This window comes from Syngnathus typhle, linkage group LG5 (genome assembly GCF_033458585.1).
Source record: "Syngnathus typhle isolate RoL2023-S1 ecotype Sweden linkage group LG5, RoL_Styp_1.0, whole genome shotgun sequence".
In the NCBI taxonomy this organism is placed as follows: domain Eukaryota; kingdom Metazoa; phylum Chordata; class Actinopteri; order Syngnathiformes; family Syngnathidae; genus Syngnathus; species Syngnathus typhle.
In genome coordinates, this window is record NC_083742.1 from 17,090,597 (window position 1) to 17,106,694 (window position 16,098).

The following is a 16,098-nucleotide window of genomic DNA, read 5'->3' on the forward strand; positions in this document are numbered from 1 at the left end:
CTTGTGGCGATATTTAGTTGATACCCAAAAGTGCCTAAAAGTGTTTGTTTTTTTAAATATATTTTGACTCTCCAGTGCCTTGCGATTTTAACGACCCCGGTAACAAAAATGAAAACAAAAAACAGAAAGTAAAGCTTAATTTGGTGTATAGTTCATATTGCGGTGGAAAATTGGGCTAGCAAACAAGTTTTTTTTTTTTCGAGACTTTGTTTTGATGGATTTAAAGAAACAGAAACCACTTGTCGGAAATCTAAGAAAACAAGTCAAAGATACAATCATCTGACATTTGTAGTACAAGTATGTAACAAGTGCTTAATTTTAAGGGCAACCAAACTGAACAAAATATGTGCAAAACGCAATCTTTTTTTTTTTTTGTGAAAAGCAGTAATTGTTGCAATCAATAGATGGCGGTAATGAAATATTACAGTTTGCAACACCAAGACGAGCCGTTTGTCCCGCCCTTGTGTGACAATGCGCATGCGCAAGCCGACATGCATCAACGGACGAAACCAGATAAAACTCGAGGAAAAATGGAACAATGATCAATTTCCCAGCGAGTGATTGAAGTTCTGTTTCTCTAATAGGATGCTAACAAGATCCACAAGAGTTTTGGTGGGTATCTGCTAGTCCTATTCTAATTGTGTTTGTAATGTTTACGTTTTTGTTTTTTTTTTTTTAAAACGTTTATTTCGAACATTAAAGAAATACAAGAAAAAAATAAAAATACAGAAAAATGATAACTCCATAATACAATAGAATATAAAAGAAAAAATATATTGCATTATAATTTTCCTTTATCGTTCGCGTATGATAGCTAATGCTAACGTAACTGTGGCGACGAGGCTGAATTAAGTGTCAATATTTGTTAATTCGATGTACATCAACAAATTTAATTCTTACTAGATCATTTTTATCCTTTGATTTTGCTTGCATATGTAGTCCGAACGTTGCAATGCTGTTTGCAGCAACCCTGACAAGTTAATGCTGCTGAAGATTAAACAAACTTGGAAGCGCTTTTATTTGTGGCTTTTTGGGACGAATCTATATACAAGGTGTGGTTTTACGTGGGCACGGGTGGTTGAAACAATTGTATTCCCGACTCTTAATAATTTTCACCAACAACAAATAAGTACTTTTCATATTTTCAGGTGGTGGTGGTGATCAAGAGGCTCCAGAGCTCTCCCACTTTAAAGAGGAAGTGGAGGAGGCTAATGATGTCATCAAATTGCCGTGGAGAGTAAAGAAGAGAAAGGACAAACAACCCAAGGTGTCACGGCTTCCAATTCCAAGTAGAGGACCACCACCGGACAAACACTCAACATGGAAGAACCTTCGAGGAGCAGCACAGAATGTAAAGGTGACAGCAAACAATCAAAATGCTGCCATGGCAACAAGGAAACCCCATACATAAATACCATATTACTTGCTCAGTTAAAGGTAAAGGTATTAAACACATAGAGGAGAAAATCACTTTATTGCTCTTTTAGTTGTGGAAGCCACTCTATGTTCAGAAACATCACTTATGGGCAGTGAACCTTGTGTGAGCTAAACCAGAGACTCGGAACCATAGAAATCACCAGGAGTCCTGCAAGATATTGCCCAATTTGGTTTGAAAGTCCTTATTTAGGTTCAACTTCTGCAAGTATCACTGACGACATGAATCGTTTTTATTCTTAGCGGTTGAGACGGTATCATCATGATTTCAGTATATACGCTTCTTGTTTGAGGTTTATTTGTTTTACAATGATAAACATATGCTCTGGCGAAAAAAAAGTTGGGAAATCCTTATGGAAACTGCGTTTGTCTTTTTTGCGACATGTCCTGGTTGGTCGTCCGATAGAACGTCCTGCGCAGTCGTCCGTCCCCATTAAAGAGGAAAAGGAGGAGGCCGCTATAAGCAAATCGCCACTGACTGGGGTCTCGGTGAAAAGCGAAGACAACAACGAACGACCCGAGCGGTCACACATTCAACATCGCAGTCCAAGTTGGAACCAACGTGGAGGGCCACCATCAGATGACCACTTTACTCCACTGTCAGACTGTGACAACATAGAAGAACCTTTGAGGAGCAATGCAGACTGTGCAGGTGACGACAAACTGTCAAAACACTCTAAAACGGAGACAACTCTTGGCAACGAAAAAATGTTACAAAGACACGAAAAACGTGTTACCTGCTCAGTTTGCAGTAAAAGTTACACTAAAAAATCAACATTGAATCGACACATGAGAACACATACGGGGGAAAAACCCTTTAGTTGCTCCGTTTGTGGCGCAGCGTTCTCCAGAAAACAAAGTATGCTAACGCACATGAGAACCCACACGGGAGAGACACCCTTTTGTTGCTCAGTGTGCGGCAAAAGCTGCGTTACAAAACAAACTTTGGAAACGCACGTGAGAATACACACAGGAGAGAAACCCTACAGTTGCTCATTTTGTGGTAAAGAATTTGCTCGAAGTGGACCAATGCTGAGACACACGAGGATACACACAGGAGAAAAACCTTTCAGTTGCTCGGTTTGCAATAAAACCTTCTCTCAGAAAGGAAGCATGCAGTCGCACATGAGAACGCACACAGGAGAAAAGCCCTTTATTTGCTCCACTTGTGGTAAAACGTTCTCCCAAAAAGAAAACATGATGACGCACATGAGAACACACACGGGAGAAAAACCTTTTAGTTGCTCAGTTTGCGGTAAAGCATTCACTCAAAAAGGAAGCATGGAGTCACACATGACGGGACACACAGGCCTTAAACCCTTTAGTTGCTCAACTTGTGGCAAAGTCTTCTCTAAAAAGCCACATCTGGTATCACACACGAGAACCCACACGGGAGAAAAACCCTTTAGTTGCGTCGTGTGTGGTGAAAGCTATGCTCATAGTGCTGGTTTGACTCAACACATGCGGAAACACAACACTGAGGAACCATGAATGTCGAATCGGGTGAAGTCATCTGTGTTATTAAAGACTGACGATAACAACATGGGATTTCATTTTCTTCTCAGAATGTAAACATTTGTTGTGGTCGGTAAAGTAGTAGTATAAAATATCACATTTTGCCAAGTCTATGTGATATCACGAATGTTGTGCCCATAATGATTTGCAATATTACAAGAACAATGTGATAATTATATGGAAATATTAAAGCCTTGGGACAAAAAAAAAAAAAAAAAAAATGCTGTCTCTTTAAGATTTACGCCGGTGCCGTATGGCCTGCGCTGGTAAAACACTGCGCATGCGCACACAACCTACATGCAAAAAGGAAATGTGCGGAAAAAAGAATGAATTTAGGACATCAAAGTTACAAATTCTTGCTTGTTTATCAACAAAAACTGGATTTTAGGAAACCGCAACAGTTTTGGTGGGTCCACTTGTCTTATTATTATTCCGCTAGTAATTTTGACGTGTATGGATGCTGGCTTAATGCTAACAACGAAGAGAATGTAAAAATGTCATTGGTTTTATTTAGATTTGTAGTTGGAGTCATTGTTCTTTTGATGTGTCGTACCGGGGAATTGTCTTCCATGTTTGGTCGTTCCCGTTTGAAGTTGAGACTTGAAGAGAAGAATGTGTGTTTAAGGAGAGGCCTGCACGAAACCGTAGAAAACCTGAACCATGACAGGAGAGGGCGCCATATTGCCACCCACGTTGGAAAAAAAGTTACAACTATATTTTGTCGACAGAAACACAACAGTCAAATATAGTTTGTGAAACTGAGACTGTCCTCACAATAAATAGACCATAGATGTTTAAACGACATACTTTTAAAAAGTGCTTTCCGAACGGGTTGCAATTTTCGACTCCAACTTTTTATTATTATTGTTTCTCTGTTTGAAGCCATGTTTAGAATTTAAATGAATATTAGGTCAGGTGGTTTTTTAAACGTCTACACGGGGATGTGAGCTGCACAATATACAATTTTGAAAAAACGCGCCCAGAATTGACCTAAACCAATACAAGGCAATTGGAGGATGGACGGATCTTGTTTCACGGTATGGCGTTTAATAACGACATATATTTAACCTGTGACAAAGTAGTGCAGCCACTTAAAGACTTGCCCGGTTTTTGATTAAAAAACATTAATATTCAATAGTCAAGCATATCTCTATTTTTAATTTCCATTTCTTGTAATCAAAAGATCCACGGTAGATCAGTTGCTAGGGAAACAAAATGGAGATGTGATCTGCAGACACTGCTTCATCTCAAGGAAGAACTTCTCATCCCGGGATACTCCAGAGCCTTCGCACGTTAAAGAGGAAGAAGCAGTCGGATGTGGGCAAGTCACCACTGACTGGTGTCTCTGGAGGGTGACGACAACCAAGGCAAATCACCTGAGCGGTCACACTGCTTTATCATCACAGTCGGTGAAGACATGGACAAACCTCTGAGAAGCAATGCAGACAGTGAAGGTATCAACAAATGTCTTTTTTTTTTTGTCATTCTCCTTTATTTATTTTTTTAGCAAATAGGACGAGTGGTCCACAAACAAATAGTCTGTACTTAGGCTAGCAACCAATATATTTAAAAATGCCTCCTTTAAAAAAAAAAATCACATGCTTTGGCTCTGATGGTCTAAATTACGTTGGTGTTGTCCTGCAGACATCCAGCCGCTGATTGGTTGTCAGGAAGAACCTCCCCCTCATCCACCACACGTTAAAGATGAACAGGAGGAGCCAATGCCCCTCCGCATAAAAGAACAAAAGGTTCAGTTCCACATTAAGGAGGAAGAGCAAGAGACCGATGTCAGCAAGTTGCCTCTGATTGTTGCCTCTGTGAAAAAAGAAGACGATGAAGACGAACCAGACGAGTGGTCCCAGCTTCACCCTCACGGCCCGAGGGGAGGTGCGCCATCAGACGACGTCTCGGGACCACTGTCAGACATTAACGAGACACAAGAACCTTTGGGGAGGGACACCGACTGTGAAAGTGACGGCAAACAATCGAAAGGCTCTGAAAACGAGACGAGTGGCGGCGTCGAAGAAACTTCTCAAACGTGTAAAAAACGTGTTACCTGCTCTGTTTGCAGTAAACGTTTTGCCACAAAACAAACTTTAATAACACACATGAGAACACACACGGGAGAAAAACCCTTTAGTTGCTCATTTTGTGGGAAGGAATTTTCTCAAAAAGGACCAATGCTGAGGCACACAAGAGTCCACACTGGAGAGAAACCCTTTAGTTGCTCGGTTTGCAGTAAAACATTCTCGCAAAAGGGAAGTATAGAATTACATATGAGAACACACACAGGAGAAAAACCCTTTCGGTGCTCAACTTGTGGCAAAACATTCTCTCAGAAAGAAAATATGGTAACGCATATGAGAAAACACACAGGAGAAAAACCCTTCCGCTGCTCAGATTGTGGTAAAATGTTCTCTCGGAAGGAACATGTGCTGACGCACATGAGAACACATACAGGGGGGATACCCTTTACATGCTCGGTGTGTGGAGAAAGTTATGGTCATCGGGCCAGTTTAACTGAGCACATGCGCAAACACAACACAGAAAGCAAATAAATGTTTTCCTGTTGCTTGTCATGGCTCAAAAGTGATGAGTTGCTCAATGTGTGAACTGAATATTTTACTTTGTTTTATAATAATTCACATAACCCAGTGCTTCTCAAATAGTGGGGCGCGCCCCCCTTGGGGGGCGCGGTGCTATTCCTGGGGGGGCGCGTGTGACCCTGGGGAACAGGCTTTTCTTTTGGCAGTACTAGAATAAAGTGTAATTGCGCGTTTACTACAGCAGGGGGCAGTGGCGCTCTCATTGTTACTTCTGTCACGTTTGCGACAGTGCAACATTTTACGATTTACAAGACAAGTTAGGATAGTCACGGTGGGGAGGGGGGGCGCGAATAGTTTTCTTCTTGCTAGGGGGGGGCGTAACAGAAAATAATTGAGAAGCACTGACATAACCATTTACCAAATTTGGTCAAAGAAAACTATTTTGAGTCACTAGACACGAAGTCTTTTATTTATTACAGTGAGACATTTTTTTTTTTAGTTCTTTTATTGAAAACTTTATACAATAAATGTCTTTATAGAAGCATCCATCCACCCTTTAGCCTTTTTAGATATATTATTGTTAATAACCTCATGTTGCTTTGAGCTCTAGTGTTCAGCTTGTCCTTTTCTTTTGTTCAAAGGATTTTTTTTTTTTTTGCCATGGCCTGACATTTATTTCTCTTTACTTAAAAAAAAGCAACCTATGATGCACGTTACTTAGTCATAATTCATAGTATTGTAATATCAGTGTCCGGTTTATTACCATACAGCAGAAGGGAGCGTCTCCAAAGCCGCCACCAGATGGCAGCCGAGCAATAGTTGTCGTGAAAACACCATCGAAGAAGAAGAAGGCGGTCGTTAGCAAGGTGTCGAAAACAACACAAAAACGACGCAAAAAACAGTTCAATATATTGGTGGGAGGAAGAAAAGAAAATCCCAAACAGTTTATGACTGTTTAACCATACAATGGCGACAAACGAAGAAAACCACCACCACCAAAGACGAACGGAAGGTGAGAATCTCAAAATGTGCCCCAAAGGTTCTGCCCAGTGCTCTTTTACCATTTACATTATTGATCACAAAATATCAGCTATGCGATTGGAGACAAAAGCAAACGCGTGGATGAGCGGATTTTTTTTTTTTTTGTCAGTGCAGAAAAAAAACGTTACACAGACGGCATTTTTCAACACGAGTTAAAATAGTCACTTAGTTAAGATAGTGGTTGTCCTCGTTGGTCCAAACAGTGAGATGTTTCTTTCACAAAGTTTATTCATATATATATATATATATATATATATATATATATATATATATATATATATATATATATATATATATATATATACACCCCCCTTAAATATAAGAATTATAATGGAAATGCTTGTGCCCTGCAGACATCCAGCAGCTGATTGGTCACCAGGAGGAGGTCTCCCCTCAGCAGCTCATCATTAAAGATGAGGAAGAGGATTCATGGCTTTCCCACGAGGAAGAGGAGGATGGGCAGTCTCCTTACATTAAAGTGGAAGTGTTGGAGGCTGACGTCAGCAAGTTTCCACGGACCGGTGAGACCGTGAAGAGTGAAAAGGATGATGGCGATCCACCAGAGCGCTCATGGCGTCATCACGTGACGACAGAAACAGATGGAGCGCCTCCCGACAGCCTCTTGGCTCCACTGTCAGACAGTGACGACATCCAAGTGACAAGCGATTCCGACTCTGAATGCTGGAAAACGGACCCGACTTTTAACTCCAAGCAAAGTTGCCACCTTAAACGGAGCAAAGCCAAACGTTTCCGATGCACCGTTTGCAGTCAAAGATTTCTTCGGGAAAAGCATTTGACGAGACACACGAGAACGCACACGGGAGAAATACTTCGTTGCTCGGCTTGTTTTAAAGGGTTCCTGCATAAGCACGCTTTAATCAAACACACGCTGATGCATTCGGAAGCGAGAGCCGCTCGTTGTTCCGTCTGGGGAAAAGGCTTTATTCAAAAGCCAAACGCAGCGACGCCCGTGTTGACGAGCGACCCCGCTCTCGGGGCGCTTCTTACAAACGACCCCGTTAACATTGTTTCGGATGATCCACGCGTGAGGTCACCCGCGGTGCTCGACTGGGTCAACAGTCACCAGACAAATGCAGAATGCTCGGCCGCGACGTCCCTCGCGCATTGTGAACGTTCGCAGAGCGAGTCAGATAATTCCGGCGGCGCCTTCGCCCCGAGCACGTCCCCGACGCAAGTGAAAATGATTAAGAGGTCCGTTCGTTTGACTGTGGAACAGAAGAAGGAAATAATAGCTGAACATGAAAGCGGCGTGCGCGTTTGCGATCTGGCAACGCAGTTTGGTTTGGCCAAATCCACCGTTTGTACAATTCTTAAAAACAAAGCGTCAATAAAGGCAGCCGACGTGGCTAAAGGAGTGACTCTTTTGACAAAGCAACGGCCGCAAATTCTCGAAGAGGTGGAGAAACTACTGCTCCTGTGGGTCAACGTCAAAGAGCTCGCCGGCGACGGCGTGAGGGCCGCTGCCGTCATTGAAAAGGCAAAGCAGTTGCACAGCGACTTGGTCGCCAGTCGCGTCCAATGCGACAAGTTCAAAGCCAGTCGAGGCTGGTTTGATAATTTCATCAAGCGGAGCGGAATCCGAAGCGTTCACCACAACCAGGATGTCGCCGGTTTAAACCAAAAGGCCGCTGAGAAATTTGCAGCACAGTTTGAAAGGTTTGTGACGAGTGAAGGCTACCTCCCCAATCAAGTTTTTAGTTTAGGCCAAGCGGGCTTGTTTTGGAGAAAAATGCCCAGAAGGACGTCCCTGACCAAAGAGGAGAAGGCGCGGCCGGGGCATAAGCCCATGAAGGACAAGTTGAAGCTTTTGCTCTGTTCCAACGCCAGCGGCGATTGTCAACTCAAGCCGCTTTTAGTCTACCACTCGGAAAATCCTCGCGCATTTAAGAGCAACCGCGTGGTGAAGGCCGAGCTGCCCGTCATGTGGAGAGCAAATCCCAAAATTAGGGTCACGCGCCTTTTTTTCACCGAGTGGGTGACTCAAGTCTTTGCGCCGGCTGTCAAGACGTATCTTGAGGAGAACGCTTTGCCCCTCAAATGTCTCCTCGTACTGGACAAAGCGCCTGCTCATCCTCCCAGTTTGGAAGAAGACCTGGACATTGAATACAACTTCATAAAAGTCCAATCGCTGCCATCCAACACGACTCTTTTGCTTCAGCCCATGGGTCAGCAGGTCGTCACTCATTTCAGGAAATTGTATACCAAGGCACTTTTCTCCAGATGTTTTCAGGTCACAAAGGGCACCGATCTTGCCCTGACCAATTTTTGGAGGGACCACTTCAACATTTTTCACTCCATCCACATCATCGACGAGGTCTGGAGGGAGATTTCTCATCGCACGTTGCAATCTGCTTGGAAGAAACTTTGGCCATCTTATGCAGAAGGGAGAGGCTTGGACGGCCTTGACTTTGAGGAGGAGGCCGTGGTGGATGAAATTGTGTCCATTGGCAGATCTATGGGCTTGGAGGTTGACAGGCAAGATGTTGAAGAGCTGGTGGAGGAGCAGGTGGAAGATCACCACAAAGAACTCAGCACTGAGGAACTTCTTGAGCTGCAGAGGGAACAAATCAAAAGCTACTAACTAACCAAGAGAATTCATCAAAGGAAGATGAAGTGAGAAACTTGGTTTAATACATTAAAGAAAAAAAAGGCAGGCATATTAGCTGCTTTGTCTGTCTTTGTTCTTTTTTTTTTTTTAACACCTACAGTGTAGTTCCTCATTTTATTTGCGGGCCGCATTGTAGTCATAGCTTCTTTCGGAGGGCCATTATGACTGTCAACCCAAATAAATGTATGAGCACCTCATTATATACAGTAAAAGCTACAAAACAAACTGATAACTCGTTTCACAATCAGACGAGTGAAAACTAGTCAAATATTTAAAAATATATATATTATTAAAAGTGAAGACAATTTGCAATTCTAATAATGACACACGAATTTGATGCACAATTTTTCCTCGCGGGCCATATAAAATGATGTGACGGGCCGTATCTGGCCCCCGGGTCTTGAGTTTGACACCACTTACACCTGTGCTACATGAGGCCAACATGTGCAAAATAAACTTAGATAACCTTTTGTGGCGCTGTGAGGATTTTGGACATGCCTGTCATAAAGCTTTACGGTTTTTGAACACAAGCACAAGCTTTAACAAAGCAAATTAACCACCTCGCGCATGCGTATAAACAAGCGGAAAAGAGCCGGAAGTGACGTTTATTTCCCCCTCCCCGTTAGTGCGGAGACGTTCAAGCTCAGCTGTGGTCGATTCTAGTCCCATCGACAGCAGTCGCGTCCGCGTGTCGCTACCGAACACTACCCCCCACCCTCCCGTCAGAACTTCACCTTTCACGGCCCACGAATGAAGGTAAAATTTACCCGGTGGCGCTTGTTCGCTTTACTGCGCCACATTGTCAACGCGGTCCTGATACCCGCACAGCACTCTCACATGTCGGTGGGTTTGTGTTGCCCTTTCATGGCTGACTGCTTGAGTTGTTTTACAAATGAAAAATGTCTACCTTGGGTTAATCCCATGTATTTTACCCTTCGCCGTTTTCCCCACGCGTGGAATTAAATAGTCAGGCATGGAGGGCGTGGATGTACCTGCCTTGCCAGGTGAGTGACAGCTGGTGGTCACATGGTTGGTAGCTATGTTTGGATCCTCGTGCGCATTCACGTACGCGTGCATGCGTCCCTCAGCTGTTGCCGCTGTTGACAGACACGCTGCATAGTTTCCATCTCATCTTTTTCCTTTAGTGATTGAGTACTACCTCTTTTCCAAATACTGTCTGATTATTGTGGTGTGGCGCGTGCGCGTTAGTGCGCGCGTGTGTCAACTGGTTACGTAAGACTTTCTGCAAACTTGTCACCTCCAGATAACCTCCTGGCTTTGGCAAGCTACGTGATCCCATGCACTACTCGAACTATGTAACCACGTGGCCTAATGTTATTTTTGTTGTTATGAAATGATGAACCCTGAGCGGGACACCAAACTTGGTGTTAGCAAAGTTTTTTTTGTTGATGTTGCTCGATTGGTCCATGGGAGTGGAGGAATGAGAGGATATTATTATGATTATTATGAAAAACCGCACCACAAGAAAAAAAACATAACTGTGACTAAAAGTCATCAAAGGCAAAGGAACAAAGACAATATGCAGTAACAAAAGGAGAGAGAAAATAAGTGATGGTGAGAGGCCTAAATAAGGTAAATGATGGCGAGGTCCGCCACACAGCTCCTTCAAAGTCAAAGTCAGCTTTATTGTCAATCTCTTCACATGTCAAGACACAAAGAAACCGAAATTACGTTTTCTCTATCCCACGGTGACGAGACATATGACACCATAGACATACAAGTAAACGACACAATATAAAACCAAGAAGGCACAAACAATACTCAATACTAAGAACACTTCAAAACACGCAAAAAGCCTCCACAGGGTTCACGAACGAGCGAAAAGGCAGTTCAAGCGTCATCGTAAATCTCTTCGTCCCAAATCATTACTGCTTGATGAACGTGACGTACTATTCTTTTAATTGTGGAGTTGGTTGATTAAAGTGATCAACCCAAAACATCCAATTTAGGTATTAGCAAGCAGTATGACGCCTCATGTTACCCACTGTGCATGTTTCATTTTGAAGATGACAAACAAAAATGAGGGGAAAAAAATGGCACACACTTTGTGACACTTTTGTGTATTGTTGTCACAACTGTAGCTAGCAAGGTACGTCCTGGTTTAGAACACTCTTTGATGATATGATCAAAAGAATAGAATGTACCGTTTTGACTGTGAAGATGCGACACTAAAGTGCCCGTGTGTTTGTTCCTTAATTTGTTACACAACAGGCTACTTTTTGGTTCATAAAGAAAGACGTGCCATGTTAGGTTACGACGGAGGGGGTAGTCTGATTTTTGTTTCCCCATTATTTCTTTCGACGTCAAAACGTCTAAGCCAATGGAAAGTTGGAAACGGACCTAATTTTTATATGATCCTGTTGTCAGCATATTTGTTTGTATAGTACTTTTTTTTTTTTTTTCCCCTCCCTGAACAGATTGAGCGGTATGCCAAAGGACAAATATGATCCTCCGGATTCTCGCCGATGTTACACCATCATGTCAGCTGAGGAGGCAGCTAATGGGAAGAAGTCTCAGTGGGCCGAGCTGGAGATATCCGGTATTGGTGACATGTTCAAATACAACGTGAAAGTAATGGTGACTGCCGTTCCAATGTTCAAATGCAATTTGCCGGTCAGGGCGAGTACGGAGTTTGAGCAGCTCGCTGTGGACGCTGACGCACCTGACGGCGCTCCACGTCAACGACAACAACCTGACTCGCATCCCGCCCGACATCGCCAAGCTGCCCCATCTGGTCTACCTGAACCTGTCTTCCAATAAGCTCCGCAGTTTGCCTGCGGAGCTGGGCAACATGGTCACTCTCAGGTAGGACGTGCAAGAAAAGTCCCCTTTAAGACATTTTGCGTGTCCAGCCTGTGTGAAAATATTTCTGGGGGAGAAAAAAATATATATTTATGGTTTTGATAAGCATCGTTTGGCCATTTTATTGTCATTTCTTTGATTTGTTTTTCAGGGAACTGTTTTTAAACAACAACCTTTTACGAGTTCTGCCTTACGAACTCGGCAAGCTCTTCCAGTTACAAACGCTGGGGTTGAAAGGTCAGTGCGTCTCTCGCTCAGTCCCTTCTTTCTTTTTTTTTTGTCTGACTGTGCATGTTGTTGATTTTTGCAGGAAACCCTTTGTCACAAGACATCCTCAACTTGTACCAAGAGCCCGACGGAACACGCACGCTTTTAAACTACATGCTGGACAATCTGGCTGGTGATTGCAAATTCACTTTCTCCTTCTTTGCTTTTTGTTTCTTGGACAAGATGTAGTGAATGATTTTGATGCAACCAGCACAATGTTAAATTTAGCCCTCTCACCTTTAATATTCTTCATTTTGTGAAACACAAAAGACAATCAGTCCGATAACAGTCTACAAAAAAAAAATGGAGAACATTTATTGTTGAGATGCTAAAATTAAAAGTATTTGAACCGTGCCACTAAACAACTACTCGATTCTCTACGTTGTTGTCGATTAATTTGACAATCGATTAGTTCTCGATTAATATTTGACTGCTATTTAAAAGAGAAAAAAAAACAATCATGAGCCATGATGAAAAATCCACTAGTTTGGATGAAAAGCAAACACTTGCAATACAGTTTAAAAAAAATAAAATAATAATAATAATAAAAACAGGCACTGATGACATATTTGTTGACTTTTGCCACTGTGTTCGCAGTGCATCCGGAGCATCTCCCTCAAAGGCCGTGGATCACCCTGCGAGAACGTGACCAGTCCGTCCCCACAGGTTGGATGCGTGGCGCTCGAAGCAAAGCTGCGCCATTTTTTTTTCTGTTTTGTTTTAATCGTAATGCTGCCGCCCATCCTTTTCCCGCGTCAGCCGCCTTCACCGTCATGTGCTACAACGTGCTGTGCGACAAGTACGCCACCCGGCAGCTGTACGGCTACTGCCCCTCGTGGGCGCTCAGCTGGGAGTACCGCAAGAAGGGCATCATGGAGGAGATCAACAGCTGCGACGCCGACATTGTCAGCCTGCAGGTGAGACCCGGAAAATGTCAACCGGGGAGGAAGGATATTTCTTGGTGTGAAGACGGCGTCTTAAGCAAAGTGTCTGAAGCAAGCGTGAGCGCAATTGATGCACATCAGTGGCATTTTGGGACGCAGTTGCGTTGGAATGTCCAAAATTGAGTCGGTCATTTTGCGGGCTGCACATGCGTTTCGAGGGCATCCTATAGTTTCTTACGAGAAAAAAAAGTTGACATATAAAACCATGGGATTTATGTGTCAATAAACTATTCTTTGTTGAGGAAAAAAAAAGTCACGTCACTATCATAAATGTCGTTGGGTAAAATTGGCAAGAAGTTGCTACAGATGAATGTGGAGCGCACGGCTCTTGTTTGTCCAGGAGGTGGAGACGGAGGAGTACCACGCCTTCTTCTTGGAGACGCTGAAGCCGCGAGGCTACGACGGCTACTTTTGCCCCAAATCTCGAGCCAAGCTGGTGTCGGAACAGGAGAGGAAGCACGTGGACGGCTGTGCCGTCTTCTTCAGGACGGAGAAGTCAGCCCCGCCCCCTACCAGCACCGCCACCGCGCTGCCCCATATGATAGTTTTTGTTTAGTTGAAACAATCGATGCACGCAGGTTTACTTTGGTCCAGCAACACACGGTGGAGTTTAACCAGGTGGCAATGGCTAACTCGGAAGGCTCCGAGGTGATGCTCAACAGGGTCATGACCAAGGACAACGTCGGCGTGGCCGTGCTGCTGGAGGTCAACGAGGACTTGTTCTCCGGCGGTAAGAAGGACCTTCATTACTTTGTTTTCAGAGTAGGATTCAAACGGCGTTTATTTGCAAATACATTCTAGCATTTTTGATACTCAAGACAGCATCAGGAATGAAGCTGACTGTTTTTGATTTGCTCTGCGTCCAGGCGCCAAGTCGTCGTCGCCGGCGAGGGCTCTGGTGCTGGTGGCCAACGCCCACATGCACTGGGACCCAGAGTACTCGGACGTCAAGCTGATCCAAACCGTCATGTTCCTTTCGGAGCTCAAGAGCATCGCCGAGACGGCGGCGGGTGAGGTGGGCGGCGCTGCCATCCCCATCGTGCTCTGCGGCGACCTCAACTCGCTGCCTGACTCGGGTAGGGACGCCGCCGAGGCTGATCCAATCAACTTTTGCGCGGGAATGAAGATGCGTTTTTGTTGCTGCTGTGAAAAGAAGCGTAGTTTGGGAGGAGTCTGAGGTTAACGTTTTTCTTTTTTTTTGGGGGCGGCGCTGCAGGCGTGGTGGAGTACCTGAGCAACGGCGGCGTGGCCGACAACCACAAAGATTTCAAGGAGCTGCGCTATGACGACTGCCTCAGCAATTTCAGCTGCAGCAACGGCGCCAACGTCAATGGCGGCAATGGCGCCAACAGCGGCGGCAGCGTCACGCACAGCTTCCGGCTCCAGAGCGCCTACGACAGCCACGTCATGCCTTACACTAACTACACGTACGACTTCAAGGTAATGGCGGACCGCCGACTTTCTGCAAAAGAAGGGTTCCTTCACTCGTCACTTTTATGCTCTCATTTTTTCATGATTTACACTTGTTCATTTTAATAATAACTAACAATATTAATACCGATAATTAGGTGACTAAGATCATTATGTAATCAGGATAGAGAAAGCATGAAATAATAACGCTGCCTTGTGGGAAACATTTCGATTGATACTAAAAATATTCTTGAAAGGTTTAATTTGCTTTGGTTGTGCGGGAACCCCCTCTCTACCTCTTTTCAGGGCGTGATTGACTACATCTTCTTTTCGCGCACACACATGAAGGCGCTGGGCGTGCTGGGTCCGCTTGACGCCACCTGGTTGTCCGACAACAACGTGACTGGGTGCCCTCACCCCCACGTGCCCTCGGACCACTTCTCCCTGCTGGCCCAGCTGGAGCTGCGACCCCAGCCGCCCTCCACCTCTTCCTCGTCCTCCTCCTCGCCGCCGTGCCAGCTCAACGGCCTCCACCTGCCCCTAGTCCACAGGTAGGACTACCCAATCAAGTGGAAGGAGACACCTTTATTTTTTAACAGCCACCTAAAGGACGCTGTACAGTTTCATACCGAGACATCTTCTTTTAGAAGTCTTCGCCTGATGTTGTTGCACACTGAAATTTTTTTTTAATTTTCATTTTTCTCCCCTTCATAGAAGTCAAATTTAAACAGTGGCCTCGATAGTATTTTTGAAACGTACTTGCATTAACAAACACTGAAATGATGGTGTTGGTCTTCGCCACGTGACACAAAATCAGTTGTGTCTTGATTGTGATAGACATATACATGCTTTTGTTTTCTGTTTTTCTTCATTTATTTAGTGTGGCCCAAATATTCTTCATTTCCGTTGTTTCATGACAATTTTTGAGTGTGTCATTTCAAGTTGCAGTACTGTCACTTTTGGCCAAATACGAAGTGTTGCATTCAAAGGCAGAATATTGGGTAGAATATTTCAACGCCAACATCATCAGAAATGAAAACTACGTAGCATGAAAAATTTTTGTCATCTGAAAAATGTTATTGTTTATCTTTAGAAATCACTGCCACTTTGACAATGCCTGATTTTGGGAAATATTTAAGAACTGTCCATGCGATTGATTCAACAAGACTCTGAAGATTCTCACATTTTACTACCTTGTTGGAAAAACGTAAATTCAACCAGCACGCAAAGTTTTAAATTTTTTTAAAAGTAGAAAATATGGAATAAAAAAAAAAAAAAGTGCGGCTGTACTCTGTCAATAAAGTTACATGACTGTTTAGGTCTTTTTTTGGGAAGGTGTGAATAATAAAATGGTCCATTCGTTCAATTATTTGTTTATTCATTCCATTTTATGATTGAAGGAGAGGACATGATGAGCGGGGCCAATATTCTGATTGATCCCACTTCCAGAACTCTCGCGCGAATAACAAACATCGCGACATTGCAATTT

The 16,098-nt window shown here is 43.8% G+C and overlaps 4 protein-coding genes across 5 annotated transcripts; all 4 read left to right on the plus strand.

Moving 5' to 3' along the window:
• The first annotated feature begins 469 nt into the window (after positions 1-469).
• On the plus strand, positions 470-2,975 carry LOC133154460 (gastrula zinc finger protein XlCGF8.2DB-like). The gene is made up of 3 exons (XM_061279218.1): positions 470-612; positions 1,149-1,357; positions 1,841-2,975. Exons 2-3 carry the CDS (start codon positions 1,321-1,323, stop codon positions 2,923-2,925), a joined length of 1,122 nt encoding a protein of 373 aa, XP_061135202.1. The 5' UTR covers positions 470-612; positions 1,149-1,320; the 3' UTR covers positions 2,926-2,975.
• Positions 2,976-3,195: 220 nt separating this feature from the next.
• On the plus strand, positions 3,196-6,047 carry LOC133154477 (gastrula zinc finger protein XlCGF8.2DB-like). The gene is made up of 3 exons (XM_061279245.1): positions 3,196-3,355; positions 4,133-4,403; positions 4,594-6,047. Exons 2-3 carry the CDS (start codon positions 4,367-4,369, stop codon positions 5,505-5,507), a joined length of 951 nt encoding a protein of 316 aa, XP_061135229.1. The 5' UTR covers positions 3,196-3,355; positions 4,133-4,366; the 3' UTR covers positions 5,508-6,047.
• A 261-nt stretch (positions 6,048-6,308) lies between these two features.
• Positions 6,309-9,316, plus strand: LOC133154400 (tigger transposable element-derived protein 1-like). The gene is made up of 2 exons (XM_061279096.1): positions 6,309-6,507; positions 6,890-9,316. Exons 1-2 carry the CDS (start codon positions 6,462-6,464, stop codon positions 9,136-9,138), a joined length of 2,295 nt encoding a protein of 764 aa, XP_061135080.1. The 5' UTR covers positions 6,309-6,461; the 3' UTR covers positions 9,139-9,316.
• Positions 9,317-9,765: 449 nt separating this feature from the next.
• On the plus strand, positions 9,766-15,975 carry cnot6l (CCR4-NOT transcription complex, subunit 6-like). 2 transcript variants are annotated; one of them, XM_061279134.1, is made up of 12 exons: positions 9,766-9,921; positions 11,604-11,725; positions 11,805-11,991; positions 12,140-12,225; positions 12,299-12,388; positions 12,853-12,921; positions 13,015-13,172; positions 13,540-13,694; positions 13,778-13,929; positions 14,066-14,275; positions 14,416-14,639; positions 14,916-15,975. In XM_061279134.1, exons 2-12 carry the CDS (start codon positions 11,614-11,616, stop codon positions 15,162-15,164), a joined length of 1,692 nt encoding a protein of 563 aa, XP_061135118.1. In that variant the 5' UTR covers positions 9,766-9,921; positions 11,604-11,613; the 3' UTR covers positions 15,165-15,975. The 2 variants fall into 2 exon arrangements, with proteins under 2 accessions (XP_061135118.1, XP_061135120.1); XM_061279136.1 differs by having other exon boundaries at positions 14,958-15,975.
• Positions 15,976-16,098: the final 123 nt, after the last annotated feature.

Bases quoted from the DNA above. Each gene is read 5' to 3' on its own strand.
- LOC133154460 (XM_061279218.1), top strand. From the start codon at position 1,321: ATGGAAGAACCTTCGAGGAGCAGCACAGAATGTAAAG. The intron at 1,358-1,840 runs GTGACAGCAAAC...GTCGTCCGATAG, and splicing joins GAGCAGCACAGAATGTAAAG to AACGTCCTGCGCAGTCGTCC.
- LOC133154400 (XM_061279096.1), top strand. From the start codon at position 6,462: ATGGCGACAAACGAAGAAAACCACCACCACCAAAGACGAACGGAAG. The intron at 6,508-6,889 runs GTGAGAATCTCA...TGTGCCCTGCAG, and splicing joins CCACCAAAGACGAACGGAAG to ACATCCAGCAGCTGATTGGT.
- cnot6l (XM_061279134.1), top strand. From the start codon at position 11,614: ATGCCAAAGGACAAATATGATCCTCCGGATTCTCGCCGATGTTACACC. The intron at 13,930-14,065 runs GTAAGAAGGACC...CTCTGCGTCCAG, and splicing joins CGAGGACTTGTTCTCCGGCG to GCGCCAAGTCGTCGTCGCCG. The intron at 14,640-14,915 runs GTAATGGCGGAC...ACCTCTTTTCAG, and splicing joins ACTACACGTACGACTTCAAG to GGCGTGATTGACTACATCTT.
- LOC133154477 (XM_061279245.1), top strand. From the start codon at position 4,367: ATGGACAAACCTCTGAGAAGCAATGCAGACAGTGAAG. The intron at 4,404-4,593 runs GTATCAACAAAT...GTTGTCCTGCAG, and splicing joins AAGCAATGCAGACAGTGAAG to ACATCCAGCCGCTGATTGGT.